At 45.4% G+C, this 26007-nt stretch overlaps 1 protein-coding gene across 1 annotated transcript; it reads left to right on the top strand.

Annotated features, from left to right (window-relative positions):
* Positions 1 to 1083: 1083 nt before the first annotated feature.
* Positions 1084 to 26007, top strand: LOC145879939 (uncharacterized). The gene is made up of 5 exons (XM_082977215.1): positions 1084 to 1254; positions 1583 to 1706; positions 1795 to 1883; positions 25297 to 25737; positions 25831 to 26007. Exons 1-5 carry the CDS (start codon positions 1084 to 1086, stop codon positions 26005 to 26007), a joined length of 1002 nt encoding a protein of 333 aa, XP_082833341.1.

Below are 26007 nucleotides of genomic sequence, written 5' to 3' on the forward strand. Positions count from 1 at the left end.
CATCCTTCGTCTCTCTGGGAATCACCAGGAAAGGATCAGTCTCCACATAATCGACTGCCCTCTCCCATGGTCCTTGGCCATCCTTGGTTAAACTGCACAATCCACAGATCGACTGGACCACCAGAAAGGTAACCACTTGGAGTTAATTTTGTCACTCAAATTGTTTTCGTTCTGCCCTTGCCCCTGCCTTGCCTGTGCCCCAGTCCATTCCAGAACCTCTGGACCTGTCATCAGTCCCTCTCGAGTATCACAATCTAGCTCCTGTGTTCAGCAAGCACCACGCTATGTCGCTGCCGCCTCATTGGCCATACAACTGCTCCATTGACCTCCAACCTGGAGCTCCTCTCCCCTGTAGCCGGTTGTATAACCTCTCTCGTCCCGAGCAGGAGGCCACGAAGGGGTACATCCAGGATTCCCTAGCTGCAGGACATATCAGGCCTTCTTCCTCTCCAGTTGCTGATGTTTTTGTCTTTGTAAAGAAAAAGGATGGGTAGCTGAGGCCGTGCATAGACTTCCGTGGGCTGAATAACATATCTGTGAAGAACAAGTATCCCTTGCCACTCATCAGTTCTGCTTTTGCCCCCCTCCACGGTGCCGCGGTGTTCACCAAACTCGACCTCCGGAATGCCTACCACCTTGTCCGCATCAGAGAGGGGGACAAGTGGAAAATGGTGTTCAACACACCACTTGGACACTTTGAGTATTTGGTCATGCATTTTGATCTCACTAACGCCCCTGCTGTTTTCCAGAGCCTAGTCAATGATGTACTGAGGGATGTGATTGGACGCTTAGTTTTTTTCTATGTGGATGACGTTCAGATTTTTTCTAAGGACTCTGAGGCTCACCAGCAACACGTTCTCCAACAGCTGTTGGAGAATAAGATTTTAGCTAAAGCTGAAAATTGTGAATTCCATGCTTCCTCTGTGTCTTTCCTGGGTTATATTATTGCACAGGGACGGTTTCGTATGGATCCCGCCAAGGTCAGGGCAGTCAGAGTGGCCTGCGCCCTGAAACCTGAAGCAGCTACAGTGTTTCCTGGGGTTTGCACATTTTTACAGACGTTTCATCTGCAGCTACAGCCGCATGGCAGCACCTCTCACAACTCTCACCTCCACCTCCACTCCATTCCACTGGACCCCTGAGGCAGAGGCAGCTTTCCTGGAACTCAATCATCGCTTCACTGCCACGCTGATCCTCACCCAGCCCGACCCAGAACTCCAGTTCTTCGTGGAGGTGGATGCCTCTGACACCGGGGTAGGTGCTGTTCTGTCTCAACGTCCCCCCTCTGATCAGAAGCTCCACCCATGTGTCTTCTTTTCCCATATGCTCTCACCTGCAGAGAGAAATCTTGACATCAGTAACCGGGAACTCCTGGCAGTGAAGCTCTTGAGGAATGGCGTCACTGGCTGGAGGGTTCTATTCTCCCCTTCATCGTGTGGATGGACCACACAAACCTCTCCTACATCCAGACCGCCAAGTGTCTGAATTCCTGGCAAGCCAGATGGGCATTGTTCTTTGGGAGGTTTAACTTCACACTCGCCCCGGTTCTAGGAATACCAAGCCTGACACCCTTTTCCGCCAGTTCACCGCCGACAACACTGGTTACGAGCCAGATACCATTGTGCCATCCACCTGCATCGTTGCCACCGTCTCCTGGGAGATCGAGTCCCATATTCGCCGTGCTCAGCAGAACCAGCCTGACCCAGGTAACGGTCCTAGAAATGCTCTGTTTGTTCCAGATTCAGTTCGCTCTGATGTTCTTCAGTGGGTCCATTCTACTCACCTGTCAACCAGGTATGAACCAGACCCTCACCTTCCTGCATCAGCGCTTTTGGTGCTCCACCATGGAGAGAGATGTTGTGGAGTTTGTCTCAGTTTGCTCGGTCTGTGCTCAGAATAAGACCTCCACTAAACCCACTTCTGGTCTGCTTTGCCCTCTTCCCAGTATAGTTAACAACTTCACCATGCTCAAAGGGATATTCAATATCTGCTTTTTCTTTTTTTTACCCATCTACCAATAGGTGTCCTTTGCGAGGCATTCGAAAACCTCTCTGTTTGAAATTCACTGCTCGACTGAGGGACCTTACAGATAATTGTATGTTAGGGTGACAGAGATGAGATAGTCATTGAAAAATCATGTTAAACACTATTAATGCACACAGAGTGAGTCCCATGCAACATATTATGTGACTTGTTGACAGTGGTGGAAAAAGTACCCAATTGTCATACTTGAGTAAAAGTAAAGATACCTTAATAGAACTCACCCAGTAAAATACTACTTGATTAAAGTTCTAAAAGTATTTGGTTTTAAATATACTTAAGTATCAGAAGTAAATGTAATTGCTAAAATATACTTAAGTATCAAAAGTAAAAGTATAAATCATTTTCTTCTTTTTTATTTATTTACAGATAGCCAATATCAAAGAGTTTGCCATAACAAAGGGTTTGAATACTTATTGACTCAAGACATTCGAAAAACATAAATCCACTTTGGCATTATTGGTTATTATGTGTAGGCCAGTGACAAAAAGATCTCAATTTAATCCATTTTAAATCCAGGCTGTAACACAACAAAATGTGAAAAAAAACATGGGGTGTTAATACTTTCTGAAGGCACAGTACATCATGCCGATATATCAAGGAAAAGAAATGTATGTGAAACAAATTAATATGAATGCCTTGCGTTGTAGTGACATTCAAGTAAACAGCCACCAACAATCTCCATTCTCTATATGCCATACTCCATCAATATTTACACCATATATCAGGAGGATGCAATGAACTGTCTGAGACTGAGTGGAATGAGTATGAATGTGTTGTAGTGTCTATGTTTGCACAGCACTCTGCTGTGTGTTATCAGAGGAAGCAGCTCATAGGTTTAGTGTGTTTAAGCTGTAACAGCAAGAGATGACTGACGATGGGGAGAAACACGTCAACAGATTTATAAATCACCATGGGGGTGAGATACCCCGTATTTATGTGACTGCAATATCAAAGCAGAACCCCTCACATACCATTGAATACAAAAGTATACAATACAACCTTTACATACAGTACCTTCAGAAAGTATTCAGACCGCCTTTACCTTTTCAAAAAAAAAAATAACGTTACAGACTTATTCTAAAATGTATTAAATAAAATGTTTTCCTCATCAATCAACACACAATACCCCATAATGACAAAGTGAAAACAGGATTTTAGAAATGTTCACAAAAAATAAATAACAAACAGAAATAACTTACTTACATAAGTATTGAGACCCTTTGCTACAGTATGAGACTCAAAATTGAACTCATGTGCATTCTGTTTCCATTGATCATCCTTGAGAGGTTTGTACAGCTTGATTGAAGTCCACCTGTGGTAAATTCAATTGATTGGACATGATTTGGAAAGGCATACACCTGTCTATATAAGGTCCCACGGTTGACAGTGCATGTCAGAGCAAAAACCAAGCCATGAGGTCAAAGGAATTGTCTGTAGAGCTCCGAGACAGGTTTATGTCGAGGCCCAAATCTGTAGAAGGGTACCAAAACATTTCTGCAGTATTGACGGTCCCCAAGAACACAGTGGCCTCCATCATTCTTAAATAAAATACGTTTGCAACCACCAAGAGTCTTTTTAGAGCTGACCGCCCGGTCAAACTGAGCAATCGGGGGAGAAGGGCCTTGGTCAGGGAGGTGAGAGAACTCCAGAGAGCTCCATAGCTCCTGTGTGGAGAAGGGAGAAGCTTCCAGAAGGACAACCATCTCTGCAGCACTCCACCAATCAGGCCTTTATGGTAGAGTGGCCAGACGGAAGCCATTCCTCAGTAAAAGGCACATGACAGCCCGCATGGAGTTTGCCAAAAGGAACCTAAAGACTCTCAGACTATGAGAAACAAGATTCTCTGGTCTGATGAAACCAAGATTGAACTCATTGGCCTGAATGTCAAGCGTCACATCTGGAGGAAACCTGGCACCATCTCTACAGTGAAGTATGGTGGTAGCAGCATCTTGCTGTGGGGATGTTTTTCAGTGGCAAGGACTGGGAGACAGGAAAGATGAACGGAGCAAAGTACAGAGAGATCATTGATGAAAACCTGCTCCAGAGTACTCAGGACCTCAGACTGGGGCGAAGGATCACATTCCAACAGGACAACAACCCTAAGCACACAGGCAAGACAATGCAGGAGTGGCTTTGAAACAAGTCCCTGAATGTCCTTTAGTGGCCCAGCCGGAGCCCGGACTTGAACCCGATCAAACATTACATTTACATTTACATTTACATTTAAGTCATTTAGCAGACGCTCTTATCCAGAGCGACTTACAAATTGGTGCATTCACCTTATGATATCCAGTGGAACAACCACTTTACAATAGTGCATCTAAATCTTTTAAGGGGGGGGGGGGGGGGGTTAGAAGGATTACTTTATCCTATCCTAGGTATTCCTTAAAGAGGTGGGGTTTCAGGTGTCTCCGGAAGGTGGTGATTGACTCCGCTGTCCTGGCGTCGTGAGGGAGCTTGTTCCACCATTGGGGTGCCAGAGCAGCGAACAGTTTTGACTGGGCTGAGCGGGAACTGTGCTTCCTCAGAGATAGGGGGGCCAGCAGGCCAGAGGTGGATGAACGCAGTGCCCTTGTTTGGGTGTAGGGCCTGATCAGAGCCTGAAGGTATGGAGGTGTCGTTCCCTTCACAGCTCCGTAGGCAATCACCATGGTCTTGTAGCGGATGCGAGCTTCAACTGGAAGCCAGTGGAGAGAGCGGAGGAGCGGGGTGACGTGAGAGAACTTGGGAAGGTTGAACACCAGATGGGCTGCGGCGTTCTGGATGAGTTGTAGGGGTTTAATGGCACAGGCAGGGAGCCCAGCCAACAGCGAGTTGCAGTAATCTAGACGGGAGATGACAAGTGCCTGGATTAGGACCTGCGCTGCTTCCTGTGTGAGGCAGGGTCGTACTCTGCGAATGTTGTAGAGCATGAACCTACAGGATCGGGTCACCGCCTTGATGTTAGTGGAGAACGACAGGGTGTTGTCCAGGATCACGCCAAGGTTCTTAGCACTCTGGGAGGAGGACACAAGGGAGTTGTCAACCACGATGGCGAGATCATGGAACGGGCAGTCCTTCCCCGGGAGGAAGAGCAGCTCCGTCTTGCCGAGGTTCAGCTTGAGGTGGTGATCCGTCATCCACACTGATATGTCTGACAGACATGCAGAGATGCGATTCGCCGCCTGGTTATCAGAAGAGGGAAAGGAGAAGACTAATTGTGTGTCGTCTGCATAGCAATGATAGGAGAGACCATGTGAGGATATGACAGAGCCAAGTGACTTGGTGTATAGCGAGAATAGGAGAGGGCCTAGAACAGAGCCCTGGGGGACACCAGTGGTGAGAGCGCATGGTGCGGAGACAGATTCTCACCACGCCACCTGGTAGGAGCGACCTGTCAGGTAGGACGCAATCCAAGCGTGGGCCGCGCCGGAGATGCCCAACTCGGAGAGGGTGGAGAGGAGGATCTGATGGTTCACAGTATCAAAGGCAGCAGATAGGTCTAGAAGGATGAGAGCAGAGGAGAGAGAGTTAGCTTTAGCAGTGTGGAGAGCCTCCGTGACACAGAGAAGAGCAGTCTCAGTTGAATGCCCAGTCTTGAAACCTGACTGATTAGGATCAAGAAGGTAATTCTGAGAGAGATAGCAGGAGAGCTGGCCAAGGACGGCACGTTCAAGAGTTTTGGAGAGAAAAGAAAGAAGGGGTACTGGTCTGTAGTTGTTGACATCGGAGGGATCGAGTGTAGGTTTTTTCAGAAGGGGTGCAACTCTCGCTCTCTTGAAGACGGAAGGGACGTAGCCAGCGGTCAAGGATGAGTTGATGAGCGAGGTGAGGTAGGGGAGAAGGTCTCCGGAAATGGTCTGGAGAAGAGAGGAGGGGATAGGGTCAAGTGGGCAGGTTGTTGGGCGGCCGGCCATCACAAGACGCGAGATTTCATCTGGAGAGAGAGGGAAGAAAGAGGTCAAAGCACAGGGTAGGGCAGTGTGAGCAGGACCAGCGGTGTCGTTTGACTTAGCAAACGAGGATCGGATATCGTCAACCTTCTTTTCAAAATGGTTGACGAAGTCATCCGCAGAGAGGGAGGAGGGGTGGGAGGGGGAGGAGGATTCAGGAGGGAGGAGAATGTAGCAAAGAGCTTCCTAGGGTTAGAGGCAGATGCTTGGTATTTAGAGTGGTAGAAAGTGGCTTTAGCAGCAGAGACAGAAGAGGAGAATGTAGAGAGGAGGGAGTGAAAGGATGCCAGGTCCGCAGGGAGGCGAGTTTTCCTCCATTTCCGCTCGGCTGCCCGGAGCCCTGTTCTGTGAGCTCGTAGTGAGTCGTCGAGCCACGGAGCAGGAGGGGAGGACCGAGCCGGCCTGGAGGATAGGGGACAGAGAAAATCAAAGGATGCAGAAAGGGAGGAGAGGAGGGTTGAGGAGGCAGAATCAGGAGATAGGTTGGAGAAGGTTTGAGCAGAGGGAAGAGATGATAGGATGGAAGAGGAGAGAGTAGCGGGAGAGAGAGAGCGAAGGTTGGGACGGCGCAATACCATCCGAGTAGGGGCAGAGTGAGAAGTGTTGGATGAGAGCATGAGGGAAAAGGATACAAGGTAGTGGTCGGAGATTTGGAGGGGAGTTGCAATGAGATTAGTGGAAGAACAGCATCTAGTAAAGATGAGGTCAAGCGTATTGCCTGCCTTGTGAGTAGGGGGGGAAGGTGAGAGGGTGAGGTCAAAAGAGGAGAGGAGTGGAAAGAAGGAGGCAGAGAGGAATGAGTCAAAGGTAGACGTGGGGAGGTTAAAGTCACCCAGAACTGTGAGAGGTGAGCCATCCTCAGGAAAGGAACTTATCAAGGCGTCAAGCTCATTGATGAACTCTCCAAGGGAACCTGGAGGGCGATAAATGATAAGGATGTTAAGTTTGAAAGGGCTGGTAACTGTGACAGCATGGAATTCAAATGAGGAGATAGACAGATGGGTCAGGGGAGAAAGAGAGAATGTCCACTTGGGAGAGATGAGGATTCCAGTGCCAACACCCCGCTGGCTCGATGCTCTAGGGGTATGCGAGAACATGTGGGCAGACGAAGAGAGAGCAGTAGGAGTAGGAGTGTTATCTGTGGTAATCCATGTTTCCGTCAGCGCCAGGAAGTCTAGGGACTGGAGGGTAGCATAGGCTGAGATGAACTCAGCCTTGTTGGCTGCAGACCGGCAGTTCCAGAGGCTGCCGGAGACCTGGAACTCCACGTGGGTCGTGCGCGCTGGGACCACCAGGTTACAGTGGCAGCGGCCACGCGGTGTGAAGCGTTTGTATGGCCTGTGCAGAGGGGAGAGAACAGGGATAGACAGACACATAGTTGACAAGCTACAGAAGTGTTGTTTCTTGTATTATTGTCTCTTGTGTCTTTAGAGAACTGTTTCACTTTGATATCCTTTTTCTTCTGTCCTGATTTTCTCTTTCTTTTCTTCTGTTAACTAGATATTCTTTGTTGTTCTTCGTTAGCTAGCTAGCTTCTTCCAAAAGAGTCCCTAGCAACTGCTTAGCAACTGGTAAACAATTCAGCTAGCTAAGATAACTACAATTTTATGAAAAATAGTTATTTTTCAAAAGCCTATCTTCTTTGTTTGTTGCTTGTTTTTTCTCCTATTCAGTCTTGCAGTTTTCTTTTGCTTTTTTCCGATGTACTTCACTCTAAAAACAATGTAAATGTAAACATCTCTGGAGAGACCTGAAAATAGCTGTGCAGCAACTCTCCCCATCCAACCTGACAGAGCTTGAGATGATCTGCAGAGATAAATGGGAGAAACTCCCCAAATACAGTGGTTTGAGAAAGTATTCACCCCCCTTCGCATTTTTCATATTTTGTTGTCTTACAACCTGGAATTAAAATTGATTTTTTGGGGGTTTGTATCATTTGATTTACACAACATGCATACCATTTTGAAGATGCAAAATGGTGAAACAAACAAGAAATAACACAAAAAAACTGAACTTGAATGTGCATAACTATTCACCCCCCCAAAGTCAATACTTTGAAGAGCCACCTTTTGCAGCAATTACAGCTGCAAGTCTCTTGGGATATGTCTCTATAAGCTTGGCACCTCTAGCCACTGGGATTTTTGCCCATTCTTCAATGCAAAACTGCTCCAGCTCCTTCAAGTTGGATGGATTCCGCTGGTGTACAGCAATCTTTAAGTCATACCACAGATTCTCAATTGGATTGAGTTCTGGGCTTTCCCCTTAAACCACTCGAGTGTTGCTTTAGCAGTATGCTTAGGGTCATTGTCCTGCTGGGAGGTGAACCTCTGTCCCAGTCTCAAATCTCAGGAAGACTGAAACAGGTTTCCCTCAAGAATTTCCCCGTATTTACCGTCATCCATCATTCCTTCAATTCTGACCAGTTTCCCAGTCCCTGCCGATGGAAAAACATCCCCACAGCATGATGCTGCCACCACCATGCTTCACTGTGGGGATGGTGTTCTCGGGGTGATGAGAGGTGTTGGGTTTGCGCCAGACATATAGTTTTCCTTGATGGCCAAAAAACTCAATTTTCGTCTCATCTGACCAGAGTACCTTCTTCCATATGTTTGGGGAGTCTCCCACATGCTTTTTGGCGAACGTGCTTGCTTATTTTTTTCTTTAAGCAATGGCTTTGTTCTGGCCACTCTTCCGTAAAGCCCAGCTCTGTGGAGTGTTCGGCTTAAAGTGGTGCTATGGACAGATAATCCAATCTCCGCTGTAGAGCTTTGCAGCTCCTTCAGGGTTATCTTTGGTCTCTTTGTTGCCTCTCTGATTAATGCCCTCCTTGCCTGGTCTGTGAGTTTTGGTGGGCGGCCCTCTCTTGGCAGGTTTGTTGTGGTGCCATATTCTTAAAATGTTTTAATCATGGATTTAATGGTGCTCCAGGGGATGTTCAAAGTTTCTGATATTTTTTTATAACCCAACCCTGATCTGTTCTCCACGACTTTGTCCCTGACCTGTTTGGAGAGCTCCTTGGTCTTCATAGTGCCGCTTGCTTGGTGGTGCCCCTTGCTTAGTGGTGTTGCAGACTCTGGGGCCTTCAAAACAGGTGTATATATACTGAGATCATGTGACAGATCATGTGACACTTAGATTGCACACAGGTGGACTTTATTTAACTAATTTTGTGACTTCTGAAGGTAATTGTTGCACCAGATCTTATTTAGGAGCTTCAGAGCAAAGGGGGTGAATACATATGAACGCACCACTTTTCAGTAAAAAAATGTTTCTTGTAATTTTTTGAAAGAAGTTCTTTTTTTTATTTCACTTCACCAATTTGGACTATTTTGTGTATGTCCATTACATGAAATCCAAATAAAATCTATTTAATTTACAGGTTGTAATGCAACAAAATAGGGAAAACGCCAAGGGGGTGAATACTTTTGCAAGGCACTGTACAGGTGTACCAAGCTTGTAGCGTCATACCCAAGAAGACTCAAGGCAGTAATCGCTGGCAAAGGGTCTGAATACTTACGTAAATGTGATATTTACATTTTTTCTTTTTAATACATTTGTAAAATTTTTGAAAACCTATTTTGCTTTCTCATTATGTGATTTTGGGTGTAAATTGATGAGGGGAAAAACAATTTTATCCATTTTAGAATAAGGCTGTAACATAACAAAATGGGGAAAAAGTCAGGGGGTCTGAATACTTTCCGAATGCACTGTACATACATGCATAGGCCTAAAGGAAAAACATACACATACAAAGATAGGTCTACAATACACAGTACCAGTCAAACGTTTCTACATTGTAGCATAAAAAGTAAGACATCAAAACTATGAAATAACACATATGGAATCATATAGTAACCAAAAAAGTGTTAAACTAATCAAAATATCTTTTATATTTGAAATTTTTCAAAGTAGCCATCCTTTGCCTTGATGACAACTTTGCACACTCTTGGCATTCTCTCAACCAGCTTCATGAGGAATGCTTTTCAAACACTCTTGAAGAAGTTCCCACATATGCTGAGCACTTGATGGCTGCTTTTACTTCACTCTTCCGGTCCAACTCATCCCAAACCATCTCAATTGGGTTGAGATTGGGTGATTGTGGAGGCCAAGTCATCTGATGCAACACACCATCACTCTCATTCTTGGTCAAATAGCCTTTACACCGCCTGGAGGTGTGTTTGGGGTTATTGTCCTGTTGAAAAACAAATGATAGTCCCACTAAGCGCAAACCAGATGGGATGGCGTATCCCTGCATAATGCTGTGAGAGCAATGCTGGTTAAGTGTGCCTTGAACTCTAAATAAATCACTGACAGTGTCCCCAGAAAAGAATCCCCACACCATCACAACTCCTCCATGCTTCATGGTGGGAACCACACATGAGAAGTTCGTCCATTCACCTACTCTGCAGCTCACAAAGACACGGCGGTTGGAACCAGAAATCTCAAATTTGGACTCATCAGACCAAAGGACAGATCTCCACCAGTCTAATGTCCATTGCTCAAGTCTCTTCTTCTTATTCGTGTCCTTTAGTAGTGTTTTTTTGCAGCAATTTGACCATGAGGTTCCCATGTGGCGCAGTGGTCTAAGGCACTGCATCTCAGTGCTAGAGGTGTCACTACAGACACCCTGGTTTGAATCCAGGCTGTATCACAACCAGCTGTGATTGGGAGGTCCATAGGGCGGCGCACAGGTTTGGCCAGTGTAGGCCATCATCGTAAATAAGAATTTGTTCTTAACTGACTTGCCTAGTTAAATAAAGGTTCATTAAAAAATGAACACCTGATTCACGTAGTCTCCTCTGAACAGTTGATGTTGAGATGTGTCTGTTATTTGAACTCTGTGAACATTTATTTTGGCTGCAATTTCTGAGGCTGTTAACTCTACTGAACTTATCCTCTGTTGCAGAGGTAACTCTGGGTCTTCCTTTCCTGTGGCGGTCCTCATGAGAGCAAGTTTCGTCATAGTGCTTGATGGTTTTTGCGACTGCACTTGAAGAAACTTTCAAAGTTATTGAGATTTTCCGGTTTGACTGACCTTCATGTCTTAAAGTAATGATGGATTGTCGTTTTTCTTTGATTATTTGAGATGTTCTTGCCATATTCTACAATGTAGAAAATAGTAAAAATAAAGAAAAACCCTTGAATGAGTAGGTGTGTCCAAACTTTTGACTGGTAGTGTATATATTTAACAAATATATATCTTGGAAATGATCAGAAAATGTTATTGATTGAAGCCACAATCTATCTGCAATATTGAAGCTGATCTACCCCCCCCCCCCCCTCCCAAATAAATACAAGAAAATAAATAAAGATAGGTCTACAACAGTACACACATACAGAACATACAGTCAATATGCCTACAGTACATACACAGGGAATGAACGATACATACAACAATACATAAATCACATGTGTAACTTTCTACCTTTGTAACGTGAAATGTGTTGAAAGTTGAAGTCGGGGCTCATTACACCCAGGGCAGTACAGTGCGAAACATATTCAGCCTGCTGTGTCTGTTGTCTGTAGCAGCCGAAGGCCAGTGAAGCGCAGATCAAAGCTGGGGTAGAGATGGGATCATGGGTAGTGATGGCGCAGTAGGTAGACTGGCACAGTGGGGGAGGCACGGGGCTGCAGCCTGATAACCTGCAGACTGGGAGCATTGGCCATGGAGGACTGGCTATCCCACAATGACTTTGTATGCAACATGCATACACACACACATGCACACTCACACACAAACGCAGATGTACGCCTGCACACACACAATGACACAAACACATGGAGAGGTCCCCCCCCCCACACACACACACACACACACACACACACACCACACACACACACACACACACACACACACACACACACACACACACACACACACACACACACACACACACAGCACATGCCATCCCTACCACATCAAAAACCCTCCTCAAATGTCAGACCTCCACATCAAACAGACTGGGCTACAAATATCTAGCCTGTCAGATGACTAGATATGATATATACATTCCCTCTTCAATTGACAGTCTCATCTTGTCCACATAAACTTTTGTACAGTACTACAAGGCCTTGTGACCTTTTTAGTGCATGTTTTAGATACAGTCTTGGCACTTAGGCACAGCAATTACAGAGATATTATTGATCGAAGTGGACGGCTGCTTCAGTGAAGGAGATATCAGCATGCGTGTTTAATCACCCAAGGTATTCTGCTGTCAGTGGATGCTTTCATAACCAATAAAACCCCACAAACTGTACACACACACACACCTCCTTCAGTGATGGTTAGAAAATAGATTGAGCTCAACAAGCCCTGGCGGGGAATCGGTGTAGGCGAGTGAGCTCGGCTTAATTTGTTTCCCTCTCACAAAGTTGCTTAGTGTTTATATAAAAATGTTGCGCCATCTGCTCCTTGGAGTGGAAAATTGTGTCCCTTCTTCGACATAAACAGAAATTATATGGTTTTATTGCCACCGGGGAAGATTTCCACCCATACACTGTCTTCAGAAAATAAATACACCCCTTGACTTTTTCCACATTTTGTTGCTTTACAGCCTGAATTTAAAATGGATTATATTGAGATTATATTGATGTTCCTTTTTTTTTAATGAAAAGCTGAAATGTCTTGATTTAATAAGTATCCAACCACTCTGTTATGGTAATAATTGTTTTTCTTCACAAGTCACATAATAAGTTGCAGGGACTCGGTGCAATAATGACTACCTCCTCTCTGTACCCCACACGTACAATTATCTGTAAGGTCCCTCAGTCAAGCAGTGAATTTCAAACACAGATTCAAACGTAAAGATCAGGAAGGTTTTCCAATGCCTCACAAAGAAGGACACCTATTGGTAGATGGGTATACATAAAAAAGCAGACATTGAATATCCCTTTGAGCATCGTGAAGTTATTAACTACACTTTGGATTCTGTATCAATACACCCAGTCACTACAAAGATACAGGTGTCCTTCCTAACTCAGTTGCCGGAGAGGAAGGAAACTGTTCAGGGATTTCACCATGAGCCCATTGGTGACTTTAAAACAGTCACAGAGTTTAATGGCTGTGATAGGAGAAAACTGAGGATGGATCAACAACATTGTAGTTACTCCACAATACTAACCTAATTGACAGACTGAAAAGAAGGAAGCCTGTGCAGAATCCAAATATTTCAAAACATGCATCCTGTTTGCAATAAGGCACTAAAGTAAAACTGCAAAAACTGTGGCAAAGAAATTAACTTTATGTCTTGAATACAAAGCGTTATGTTTGCGGCAAATTCAACACAACGCATCACTGAGTACCACTCTTCATATTTTCAAGCATGATGATGGGTACGATAAAAGTAAATGGAATAGAACTAAGCACAGGCAAAATCCTAGAGGAAAACTTGGTTCAGTCTGTTTCCAACAGACGCTGGGAGACAAATTCACATTTCAGCAGGACAATAAACTGAAACACATGGCCAAATATACACTGGAGTTGCTTACCAAGACAACATTGAAGGTTCCTGAGTGGCCGAGTTACAGTTTTGACTTAAATCGGCTTGAAACTGTATGGCAAGGCTTGAAATGGATGTCTAGCAATGATCAACAACCAATTTGACAGACCTTGAAGAAGTTGAAAAATAATCATGTGCATATTTTGTACAATCCAGGTTGTTATAAGCTCTTAGAGACGTACCCAGAAAGACTCACAGCTGTAATCGCTGCCAAAGGTGATTCTAACATAGGGGATTGAATACTTATCTAATCACAACACTTTATATTAGTGTTTTATTTTTACAACATTTTATGTGAAAAAAAAATGGTGTCGATTCTTGACGAAAAATGACAATTCAATCGATTTTAATCCCACTTTAATCCCACACAACAAAATGTGGAAAAAGTCAAGGGGTGTGAATACTTTCTGAAGGCACTGTACATCCTATATAACTCTTTCTCTTCTCTTCCTTTTCTTTTCTATCTCTTTCTCCCTCCTCTCTCTCTCTCTATCTTCCTTTTCTTTTCTATCTCTCTCTCATCTCTCTCTCCCTCTCCCTCTCCCACTCCCCCCCCTCTCTCTCTCGCTCTCTCTCTCTCTCTTTCTCAATAGGATAATACCCTCTACCACAGACCAGACCATACAGAGAGCCTAGTAATATAGTGATACAGCTCAACTTATCTTTTTCCCCAAACTGTCATTCCAGGGCCATAACCTTTAAGAGCCCTTTGGGCTTAATGTCTTACATCAGAGAGTTCTATTTTTGCCTTGGCACTGCCTTGTGCTGAGGCAGAACTCTTATAACTCGGTTATAATTCCCTATCACCGTACTGTGGAGTAATTCCACTGTTCCACTAAGAAAATGCCACGCAGAAGATTTGATAGTGTTTTGAATAACAGATTATTTTCCAGATCATTTATGTACAAAGGTTGTTAAGGCGGTTGGGAGTACCTCAAGGGCTTTTTTATGTTATACATTTTATTCATAGAAGTTATAATAATTTCAAGGTCAGTCAGGAGAAATCGGCGCTGCTTTACGATTTCGCATCTGATGTGTCACCTCACGTTGCCTCTATAATGTTGTTTGTTAATGTGAACTTCAATACCTATGTCTCCCTCACAGCCTCCGGTCTTTCAATGCCTGGCCAGTTTAATGTTGTTTGCAAGGTTGTGTCGTATTATATCTCTAGCCTCCAGTCTTTTCTACACGTTGTTTAATCTAAATGTTGGCCACATCACAGACTAGTAAAGTGAATCGTCAGAGTTTTACCTCTGAGAGGTGTAGGAGGGTGGCGGGCTTAAAATCATCAAATAATCTGGCATCCTCAAAAGAGAGCGTGAACGCTCAATTATAGATGAAGTGGTGGTGGGGGATGATGTGTTTGGATGAAAGAAGAAACTGGTGGAATCCCAGTTTTACCATAAAAACGTCCTTAAGCATCATCAGTTTAGTCATTCAGTAGGCACTGTTATCCAGAGTGATTTACGGGGGCAAATAAGGTTAAGTGCCTTGCTCAAGGGCACATCGATTTTTCACCGTGTTGGCTCGGGGATTTGAACCAGCTACTTTTTGGTTACTTTGGTTACAAAGCTTTTAACCTGCCGCCACCACAGCCAAGCTATCATCTTGTATTAGCAATAATTAGCAATCATGTTTCCAATTGGTGTTTCATTGATAGTAATAGGCTAGTCTCTTGAATCCTTACTCCTCTCGCTACATTATTGATGTGTGATAAACATTGAGAGAGTCATAGATGGGTCATTGGGCTGCCATTGTCAATCGATCTCTTTGTATTTGTTTTAGGATTATAAATTGAGTCAGAGACTACTGCTAGTGATGCCATTGTGTTAGTGTCAGGAGCAGACTACAGGATCAATGAGAACAAGAAGACAAAAAGCCTCCATGGAAGCCCTGCGGACACTGTGCTAGCCCTCCCGTGTGTGTGTGTCACAGGTGGCTGGTTGCGCCTTGATTGGGGAGGATGGGCTCAGAGTAATGGATGGAACTAAATAGAATAGTATCAAACATGGTTTCCATGTGGTTGATGCCATTCCATTTACTACATTCCAGCCATTACTATGAGCCGTCGTCCTCTCAGCAGCCTCCTGTGGTGTGTGTGTGTCCTTCAGACCAAACCAGCCAGGTAGAAAGCAGACAAAGCCCTCTCAGCGTGACAGTTTTATCCACCAACACAACAGCAACAGGTTACCTCATGACAAGCACCATACAGGTGCTCAGCCAACAACATATTACCACATAACAAGCACCATACATGTGCTCAGCCAACAACAGATTACCACATAACAAGCACCATACAGGTGCTCAGCCAACAACAGATTACCACATAACAAGCACCATACAGGTGCTCAGCCAACAACAGATTACCACATAACAAGCACCATACGGGTGCTCAGCCAACAACAGATTACCACATAACAAGTACCATACATGTGCTCAGTCAACAACAGATTACCACATAACAAGTACCATACATGTGCTCAGTCAACAACAGATTACCACATAACAAGTACCATACATGTGCTCAGTCAACAACAGATTACCACATAACAAGTACCATACATGTGCTCAGCCAACAACAGATTACCACATAACAAGTACCATACATGTGCTCAGTCAACAAGGGCATACAGGTAGGACACACACACACACACACACACACACACACACACACACACACACACACACACACACACACACACACACACACACACACACACACACACACACACACACACACCCCACACACACACACACATTAGCCTTCTAAAACCAGACTAGAGCTGACCCAGAACATTTGGTGGCGACCTGTGGTGTCTGCCAGCTGCTACAGTACAGTATGTGGATCACCCCTCCCTGGTGTGTCTGCACCAGAAGGAGTAGGGAGGGAGTAGGGAGTAGTAGAACTCAGGGGAGAGGCCCAGCTCCCTGGTTCTACCCGACCCGGTACCCCAGATCTGCCCATCTCTCCCCAGGTCGGGTCCTCTCTCTCTGGGTCAGGAAACCAGGCAGACTGGGGAGAAGAGAGAGGGAGAAACAAAGCCATCGACCTTTCCTCCGATCCACCAGGTCCTGTTTTTTAACCTCTCCATTCCGTTCTTTATGTAGGTCTTATTTAGATTACAGAGAGCTGTGGGTAAACAGCTCCAGTAGAGCACAGGGAGAGAGCACACAGTGGAATTAATTCACACTCAGCTGTAGCTGTGTGTCTGACTGCCAGACTCATTTAAATACTGCCCTCAGCTATTTCTCTCTTTCTTTCTTTCTATTGTTCTCTCTCTCTCTCTCTCTTTGTCCGTCTCTCTCTCTCTCTTACTCTTTCTCCTACTCTTTCTCTCTCTCTCTCACCATATCTCTCATTCCCTAGGTCTGTTGCTTCTCCTTCTCGTTCCCTCTCTCCTCCTCTTCCCGCTCTGCTTCCCTTCCCCCATTCCCCAGAGTGAGGGGTGAGTTTGGGGTACACAATGCAGCACAGACTTGTTTGTCTTTGTTTGTGTCCTCTGGCGATACAGAGAGCGAATAGTGAAGAGGAGAGGTGGAGAGTTCCTCTCTGCATCTCTATGGAGAAACACACTCCACTCCTTCAGGTTTAACCAGAGGCTAGTGAAGCAATGAATTCACTTCTATTGATTAACTCTACAAATACACTGACACCCAGTAGATCATCCACCTAGGAAGGGCACCTTTAGCAAGAGCATGTAATCTCCCCTGAAAGTCGCTCATCGTTGCTGGCTAGTGGCTACACATATGTGGCTCAATTCACCCCCTCCATCAAGTGTGTGAATAATATATTTTGTAGAGTGCTGTATATGTAGCTTGTGGATGGAGGGGTATTGGGGGGCTTAGTGATTGAGGAGTGAATCACCCAGAGAGGAGAGAACACAGATGGTGAGGAGAAGCAGGGAAGCAGGCAGCAGCTGGGTTTGGAGCACAAGCCTGGTTCCCTGGGTGCCGTCTCTGCTCTGCGGAGGAGGAGCCAGGAGGGCTTCTCCCTCTCCCTCTCCCTCTGTTGCTCCCCACCTCTCTCTCCCCCCCGCTTTCTAGTTCTCCCTCTCTCTCTCCCTCTCTCTCTCCCTCTCTCTCTCTCTCTCCTCTTCTACTCCCCCTTCTATCTCCCGCTCCTGTAATCACACACGGCAGCTACTCCATAGAGCAGGATTCTCCAACTGTTGGCCTGCTGGCCGAATTTGGCCCGCGGGTGATATTATTGGCCCCTCCCACATTTGTTTTTTGCACGAAATTAAAAAAAAATATTTATAAAAATACATGGCGACATTGTCATGCTGAAACAGGAAAGGGCCTTCTCCAAACTGTTGCCACAAAGTTGGAAGTACAGAATCATCTAGAATGTTGTTGTATGCTGTAGCGCTAAGATTTCCCTTCACTGAAACTAAGGGGCCTAGCCCAAACCATGAAAAACAGCCTCAGACCATTATTCCTCCTCCACCAAACTTTACAGTTGGCACTATGCATTGGGGCAGATAGCGTTTTCCTGGAATCCGCCAAACCCAGATTTGTCCGTCGGACAGCCAGATGGTGAAGCGTGATTCATCACTCCACTGCTCCAGAGTCCAATGGCGGCGAGCTTTACACCACTCCAGCCAATGCTTGTTATTGCGTATGGTGATCTTAGGCTTGTGTGCAGCTGCTCGGCCATGGAAACCATTTGGCCATGGAAACCCATGATGCTCCTGACAAACAGTTATTGTGCTGACGTTGCTTCCAGAGGCAGTTTGGAAATCGGTAGTGAGTGTGGCAACCGAGGACAGATGACTTTCAGTACTCGCCAGTCCCGTTCTGTGAGCTTGTGTGGCCTACCACTTTGCGACTGAGCCGTTGTTGCTCCTAGACATTTCCACTTCACAATAACAGGACTTACAGTTGACCGGGGCAGCTCTAGCAGGGCAGAAATTTGATGAACTGACTTGATGGAAAGGAGGCATCCTATGACGGTGCCATGTTGAAAGTCACTGAGCTCTTCGGTAAGGCCATTCTACTGCCAATGTTTGTCTATGGAGATTGCATGGCTGTGTGCTGGATTTTATACACCTGTCAGTAACAGGTGTGGCTGAAATAGCCGAATCCACTCATTTGCAGGGGTGTCCACATACATTTGTATATATAGTGTAATCTGTTCCAAAGTATTCCCACGTATAATAGGGAGATATATGGGATTGTCTACAAATGTAAGCAAGGTTTGAAATTATTATGATTTAGTCAAATATTATATCTGTTTGCTGTCTGCAAATTCTTTGTTTATTTTAGGTTTTGGCCCTCTGACCATCCAGTCAAGAAAGAAATCGGCCAGCAGCTGAATCTAGTAGATGATCCCTGCCATAGTTAGGAGTTTGCAGGATGCTGGGAGACTGGTGTCTGTTCCAGGCTGGGTGTAAAGCTCTCTGAAGGAATAAGCCTCTCTGCAGGTTCACCAGAGCCATTCTCTATGAGTGATGATGGTATCAGATCACACACAGCACACAGATGGGGCTGATGATAAACAGAAAAAGAATCCGTCAAATCATGTAAACACATACAGTGTTAGTGATGCCTCAAAGTGTCAAGGGATTGTAGCTTAGGATAGAGACAGACAACCATTTAACTCCTCAATAGAAACATTATTCAGGATGTCAATGATATGCAATGTTGGTGAGTGATAATAGCTATTGTAGTCGATAGTGATAAAGACATGAGTTTATCATGTTCCCAATAATAAAGAGGGATTCAAAGCATTGTATTACTATGAATTATGAAAAGGGAACTAGTATGATTTTCCTTCTCTCTTACACAGATAATTGTGGGTATAATAGACCTCATCAGAACCAGTCTTTCTATATGGCTAAAGGGGTTGCTAGGCAACTCACAGCGCCAGGCAACCCACAGTCTGTAACCTTTTGTGCCCAGAAAACAACATCAGGCTACACCTTAGAGGTGTCTTGATCGAATCACTTATATGACCACCTATTCCTTCTCTTTTACCAGTCTCCCTTCAGTGAGAAAAGTTGACTGTGTTTATTGAACCATGTGAGTGACATAAATGGGAAGTAGTGGTATGAAGAACAGAAACCTGTCACAGCATGGAGTTTCCCCAGGTTCCTGAGCGACATGTGCAAAGTCCCTGACCGCAAGTTCTTCTCTTCCAGAGAAGGCAGGGGGAACACGACCGAGAAGTGATCTCATCCGGCCAACGATGACGGTCTGACTGTGTGATCACGCTCTCCGTAGCCGATGTGAGCGAGACCTTTAAACAGGTCAACATTCACAAAGCCGCGGGGCAAGACGGATTACCAGGACGTGTACTCAAAGCATGTGCGGACCAACTGGCAAGTGTCTTCAATGACATTTTCAGCCTCTCCCTGGCTGAGTCTGTAATACCTACATGTTTCAAACAGACCACCATAGTCCCTGTGCCCAAGAAAGCGAAGGTAACCTGCCTAAATGATTACCGCCCCATAGCACTCACGTCGGTAGCCATGAAGTGCGTTGAAAGGCTGGTCATGGCTCACATCAACACCATCATGCCAGACACGCTAGACCCACTCCAATTTGCATACCTCCCCAACAGATCCACAGATGGAGCAATCTCAATCGCACTCCACACTGCCCTTTCCCACCTGGACGAAAGCAACACCTACGTATGTGAGAATGCTGTTCATTGACTACAGCTCAGAATTCAACACCATGGTGCCCACAAAGCTAATCACTAAGCTAAGGACCCTGGGACTAAACACCTCCCTCTGCAACTGGATCCTGGACTTCCTGACGAGCCACCCCCAGGTGGTAAGGGTAGGCAACAACACATCTGCCATGCTGATCCTCAACACTGGTGCTCCTCAGGGGTGCGTGCTTAATCCCCTCCTGTACTCCCTTTTCACCCACGACTGCATGGCCAAGCACGACTCCAACACCATCATTAAGTTTGCTGACGACACAACAGTGGTAGGCCTGATCACGGACAACGATGAGACAGCCTATAGGGAGGAGGTCAGAGACCTGGCAGTGTGGTGCCAGGACAACAACCTCTCTCTCAATGTGTGCAAGACAAAGGAGCCGATCGTGGACTATAGGAAAAGGAGAGCCAAACAGGCCCCCCTTTAACATCGACGGGACTGAAGTGGAGCGGGTCGAGAGTTTTAAATTCCTTAGTGTCTGCATCACCAACAAACGATCCTGGTCCAAACACACCATGTCAGTTGTGAAGAGGGCACGACAACACCTTTTCCCCCTCAGGAGACTGAAAAGATTTGGCATGGGTCCCCTCATTATTGTTATGTTGATTTATTGTGTTACTTTTTGTAAGCATTTCACGGTAAAGTCTACCTGTCAGAAGGTGAGTGTTGTTGGTGCATGAAGTCAGGTGCAGGAAAGCAAAATGAGTGAGCAACGTGCTTTACTCAAAAAAACAAAGGCACAAGGTAAACAAATACACTTGACCTGTCACGACACCGACGGATGGTGGCGCCCCTCCTCGGCCGGGCGGAGCTCGGCGGTCGTCGTCGCCGGCCTACTAGTTACCATCGATCCTTTTTTGTTTCACTTTCTGTTGGTTAGGTCTAGGTAGGCACGCACCTGTTTTGGGTTAGTCATTAGTAGGGGGGGGGGTTATTTAGTTTAGCGTAGGATGTCTGTGTTTGTGCGTGATTGTGTTTCTTGTCCGGTTTATGTGCTTGAGGAACGTGTGCTGGTTTTCCTCTGCCTGTGGTTGGTTCATTGTGTACACCACCGCAGAATTATTTAAGGGCTGCGTCCCTATATTTTTGGCGACCACATCCAGTTTTCTTGAATAAAGAAGTGTGGTCAAGAACTCTCTGTCTCCTGCGCCTGACTCTACCTCTCCTGTTTTTTCGAGCCAGCCCGTGACATGACCAATAACCAACGGTAAACATTACGCACGGGTGAACACAGCACCCGTGGAAAAACCAGCCATCATGAACCGAACTGAACATAGAAATAATCACACACAACAAACATGGGGGAAACAGAGGTTTAAATACATGAACATGGAATTGGATAATGAAAACCAGGTGTGTAGAAAATAAAGACAAAACCAATGGAAAATGAAAGATGGATCAGCGATGGCTAGAAGACCGGTGACGTCGACCGCCGAACGCCGCCCGAACAAGGAGCGGGACCGACCTCGGCGGAAGTCGTGACACTACGCCTGTTGTATTCGGCCCATGTGACAAATACAATTTGATTTGATTTGACACCTATGAGTCAGAACTGTAACTTTGAAGCATTTTTTTCTCCTCTAATGACCGGCCTATGCTTTCCGAGGCTGTCAGACAGGGAGCCTCCAAAGATTTCCGGTCCTGTCTACTGACCGTTGTCTTAATTTAACATGAGTGATCCACTGCAAGAGCTCCTCACATATCAGAACTATCAGAGCTACGTCCGCTGCTACCACCACCGGATACATGACATCAATATCAGATTGGGCCTGATACTGAGCCTATTTATCCTAGCTCTAGGGAGAGGGAGCCTTGGGAATATGAACATTAGGGATAACAACGGACCTGCTGTCAGAGAGAGAAATCACCTCTGACATGCTGATAATTAGTTAACAGGCGATGACTGAGATTCCGTGGAGTGCAGAGGGAGGGATGGATGGAGGGAGGGATGGAGAGATGGAGGGAGGAAGGGATAGAGGGATGATGGTGACGATGATGGAGGGCTGCGCTTTTAGAAAAATCTACAGCCGTACATCTAGGTCTCTCCCTCTAGAGCTCTGCTTCAACTGACTGACGAATCTACAACCGTCTACAGTCACATACATCAATTTGATAGACACTAAATAGCCTCTGTTGCACTTAATATGGACATACAAAGCTTAGAATACATGTATGAGTGTGTACAATACAGCGGCTTCGTGTTAAAGGGATACTTTGGCATTTTGGCAATGAAGCCCTTTGTCTACTTCCCCAGAGTCAGATGAATTCGTGGATATATTTGTATGTCTCTGTGTCCAGTATGAAGGAAGTTAAAGGTAGTTTTGTGTGCCAACGCTAACTAGCGTTAGCGCAAAGCCTGGAAGTCTATGGGTATCTATTAGCATGTATCCCTTTAATTAATGGAAAACTATTTCCTAACCCAAGGGTCGAAAAATACAATGTTCCTATTTTCTCTATGCGTTGTGTTAACTGTGATGGAGTCTGAATGGCCTAGTGTTTTCACTGTGTGCTGTTCTTATCAGACATCTATTATGCTGTGATTACAGCAGTGATTTCCCCTCTGCATTACCGTGAAGCTGGATTGGGAAGTGGAACAATACCCCCACTGTCTCCATTAGAAATGCATTTTTTAAAGATGTCTCGGCCAAGCTTTAAAAACAAAAAATGATACAGAGTGCCCTGGCTCTATAGCTCACTACAGGTGCATGAGACATGAGCCATATGGAGTGGATTGGAGACAGAGGGCCCTTATAGATATATGTCATATGAACTCTCAAAAGCGCACACCCCACACATATGCCTGCACGCACACATATCCACTGTTTGTTTGCTGTTGTATTGTTGCTGTTGCCAGTGTCTTCTGTCTGCGTTGTTCGTTTTGTCTTACATTGTTTATTTTTTGCATTTATAATCCCAGCCCCCCTCGTCCCCACAGGAGGCCTTTGTCTTTTGCCAGGCAGTCGTTGTAAATAAGAATCTGTTCTTTGTTCACTTGCCAGGTTTAAAAAAATGTTTTACATATATATTTATAAAGTCTCTCCTGGTTTGACAAGATATGCAGAGATTTGGTGAGAGATTGCAGTCCTGTCAGGGTTGAGAATGATGTGTGACTGTGTGTATAAACAACCGTCTCTGGTATAACCCAACTGTTGTCCAAATGATTATGTCACTGTGGCATACCCACAGAGAACTGGTGGAGCAATTCTAATCAGGAGGCATGATAGTATTTTTTTTTTTCGGGTGTAGATATCTCATGTAAAAAAAATTGGGTTGGAAATACACCTCATCCCTGTTTCACATGCCTCCGGTCTGGTTAAGATGGAGCCCGGGCATGGTGTGTGAGATTTGTGCATGTTTCTCAGCCCTGAGGGGAACTAATAAAAACTTGTGGATCAATCATCAATCAGGAAGGATTCTGAGAGGAAGGGAGAGGTAGAGAAAAAGGAATCAGGGGGTTGGTAGAGATGGAATAGAGAGTGAAGAGAGAGAAAGGCTAGAGAGAGGACGATGGGCAGTTTCAGTCAGACATCAGCAGTCACGCTACCCATCGGAGCAAAGTTATCAAGACCCTGGGGCAAGATGTCTACTGCAGCTTAGATTTAACAGACAGTGGTCCATTCACAGAGACAGTTTTTAGGGCACTGATGCTGCAATATACTCTAATATCTACTTTCTGCTTTAGCTATTGGTAAATAATTGGTTTGAGTGTAGAATTGCCATTGTGTAACGTCTGCTTCCAACTCACACTCTAATACACGTAGATCCCCTGAACGCAGCTCACTTTCCAGCCCACTTTCCAGCTCACACTCTCAAACATAGATCCCCTGAACGCAGCTCACTGTCCAGCCCAGTTTCCAGCTCACACTCTCAAACACATAGATCCCATGAACGCAGCTCACGCTCCAGATCCCAATCACCCAAATTCTGATCATCTGTTCACACACCTGTATGTCATTATCACACACTATTTAGTTCAGTTCTTTGCACCCCATCAGTGTGAGGAATTGTTAGTTTTGTGACGTGCTTCTAGTCGGAGTGCTGGGTTTCCCGTAATTTAATCCTCCCGTCTATGATAGTTTTGCCTGCCTCACTAACGACGCCTTTTGCCTATTCCCTGCCTGTACCTTAGCCTATCGGATTTCCTGTTACCTACCTATTGCCTGATCTCCCGGACGACATTACTACCCTTTTTCCCTGCCTGTACTGTTGCCTTTTTGGACCCCCTGTGTATGACCTTCTGCCTGTCCCTGGACCCAGCTACCTGCCTCCTCCTGTGGTCCTTTACATTAAACACCTGCTGCGCCCTGCGCTTGAAACCAGCTCTCTGTCTCCCCTCGTGTTCATTACACATTGCTGTTGTCCCTGACTTGTAGTAGTGTTACTGACATCCTAACTTAGTATCAATGTTTGTAATGATGGGTCTGGTGTAGAAATACGATTGTCTCTAAGAGGAATCAAAGTGTATATATATATATATATATATATATATATATGACTCTTTATTTACTGAGATAGTTAAACAGTTAGGGTACAAAATACCTTAATTTCACATCTATTGGTTTAGTTTTTAAATATTTTCAAGTCAGTATTGCTTGCTGCACAAGGCACTTAGAAGGCATATACTCTTATGTTTGAAGTTTGGCTGCCTTCTAAATTAACCTATTGATAGTAGCAAGTCTGAACTAATTTAAAATACACTTGTGCCAACATTTTCTGTTTTAGCCCGCTGTGAAAAGAAGATGGAGGCACTTCCAATAATGGAGAGGAGGAGGTTTGAGGAAGTGGAATTCATTGAGCCTGTCCACAGTTCAGCCCTCCATTGATTCCATGCCCAGGAAATAGTTGTCTGTGGAAAGAAACCTGGAAAGTGGGCACATAAACTCAGCAAAAAAAAAGAAACGTCCCTTTTTCAGGACCCTGTCTTTCAAAGATAATTCGTAAAAAATCTAAATAACTTCACAGATCTTCATTGTAAAGGGTTTTAACACTGTTTTCCATGCTTGTTCAATGAACCATAAACAATTAATGAACATGCACCTATGGAACGGTCGTTAAGACACTAACAGCTTACAGACGGTAGGCAATTAAGGTCACAGTTATGAAAACTTAGGACACTAAAGAGGCCTTTCTACTGACTCTGAAAAACACCAAAAGAAGATCCCCATGATCCCTGCGCATCTGCATGAACTTGGCTTAGGCATGCTGCAAGGAGGCATGAGGACTGCAGATGTGGCCAGGGCAATAAATAGCAACGTCCGTACTGTGAGACGCCGAAGACAGCGCTGCAGGGAGACAGGACAAACAGCTGATCGTCCACGCAGTGGCAGACCACGTGTAACAACACCTGCACAGGATCGGTACATCCGAACATCACACCTGCGGGACAGGCACAGGATGGCAACAACAACTGCCCGAGTTACACCAGGAACGCACAATCCCTCCATCATTGTTCAGACTGTCCGCAATAGGCTGAGAGAGGCTGGACTGAGGGCTTGTAGGCTTGTTGTAAGGCAGGTCCTCACCAGACATCACCGACAACAATGTCGCCTATGGGCACAAACCCACCGTCGCTGGACCAGACAGGACTGGCAAAAATGCTCTTCTCTGACGAGTCGCGGTTTTGTCTCACCAGGGGTGATGGTCGGATTCGCGTTTATCGTCGAAGGAATGAGCGTTACACCGAGGCCTGTACTCTGGAGCGGGATTGATTTGGAGGTGGAGGGTCCGTCATGGTCTGGGGCGGTGTGTCACAGCATCATCGAACTGAGCTCGTTGTCATTGCAGGAAATCTCAATGCTGTGCGTTACAGGGAAGACATCCTCCTCCCTCATGTGGTACCCTTCCTGCAGGCTCATCCTGATATGA

This window comes from Salmo salar, chromosome 07 (assembly GCF_965601325.2).
Source record: "Salmo salar chromosome 07, fSalSal1, whole genome shotgun sequence".
Classification (NCBI taxonomy): Eukaryota; Metazoa; Chordata; class Actinopteri; order Salmoniformes; family Salmonidae; genus Salmo; species Salmo salar.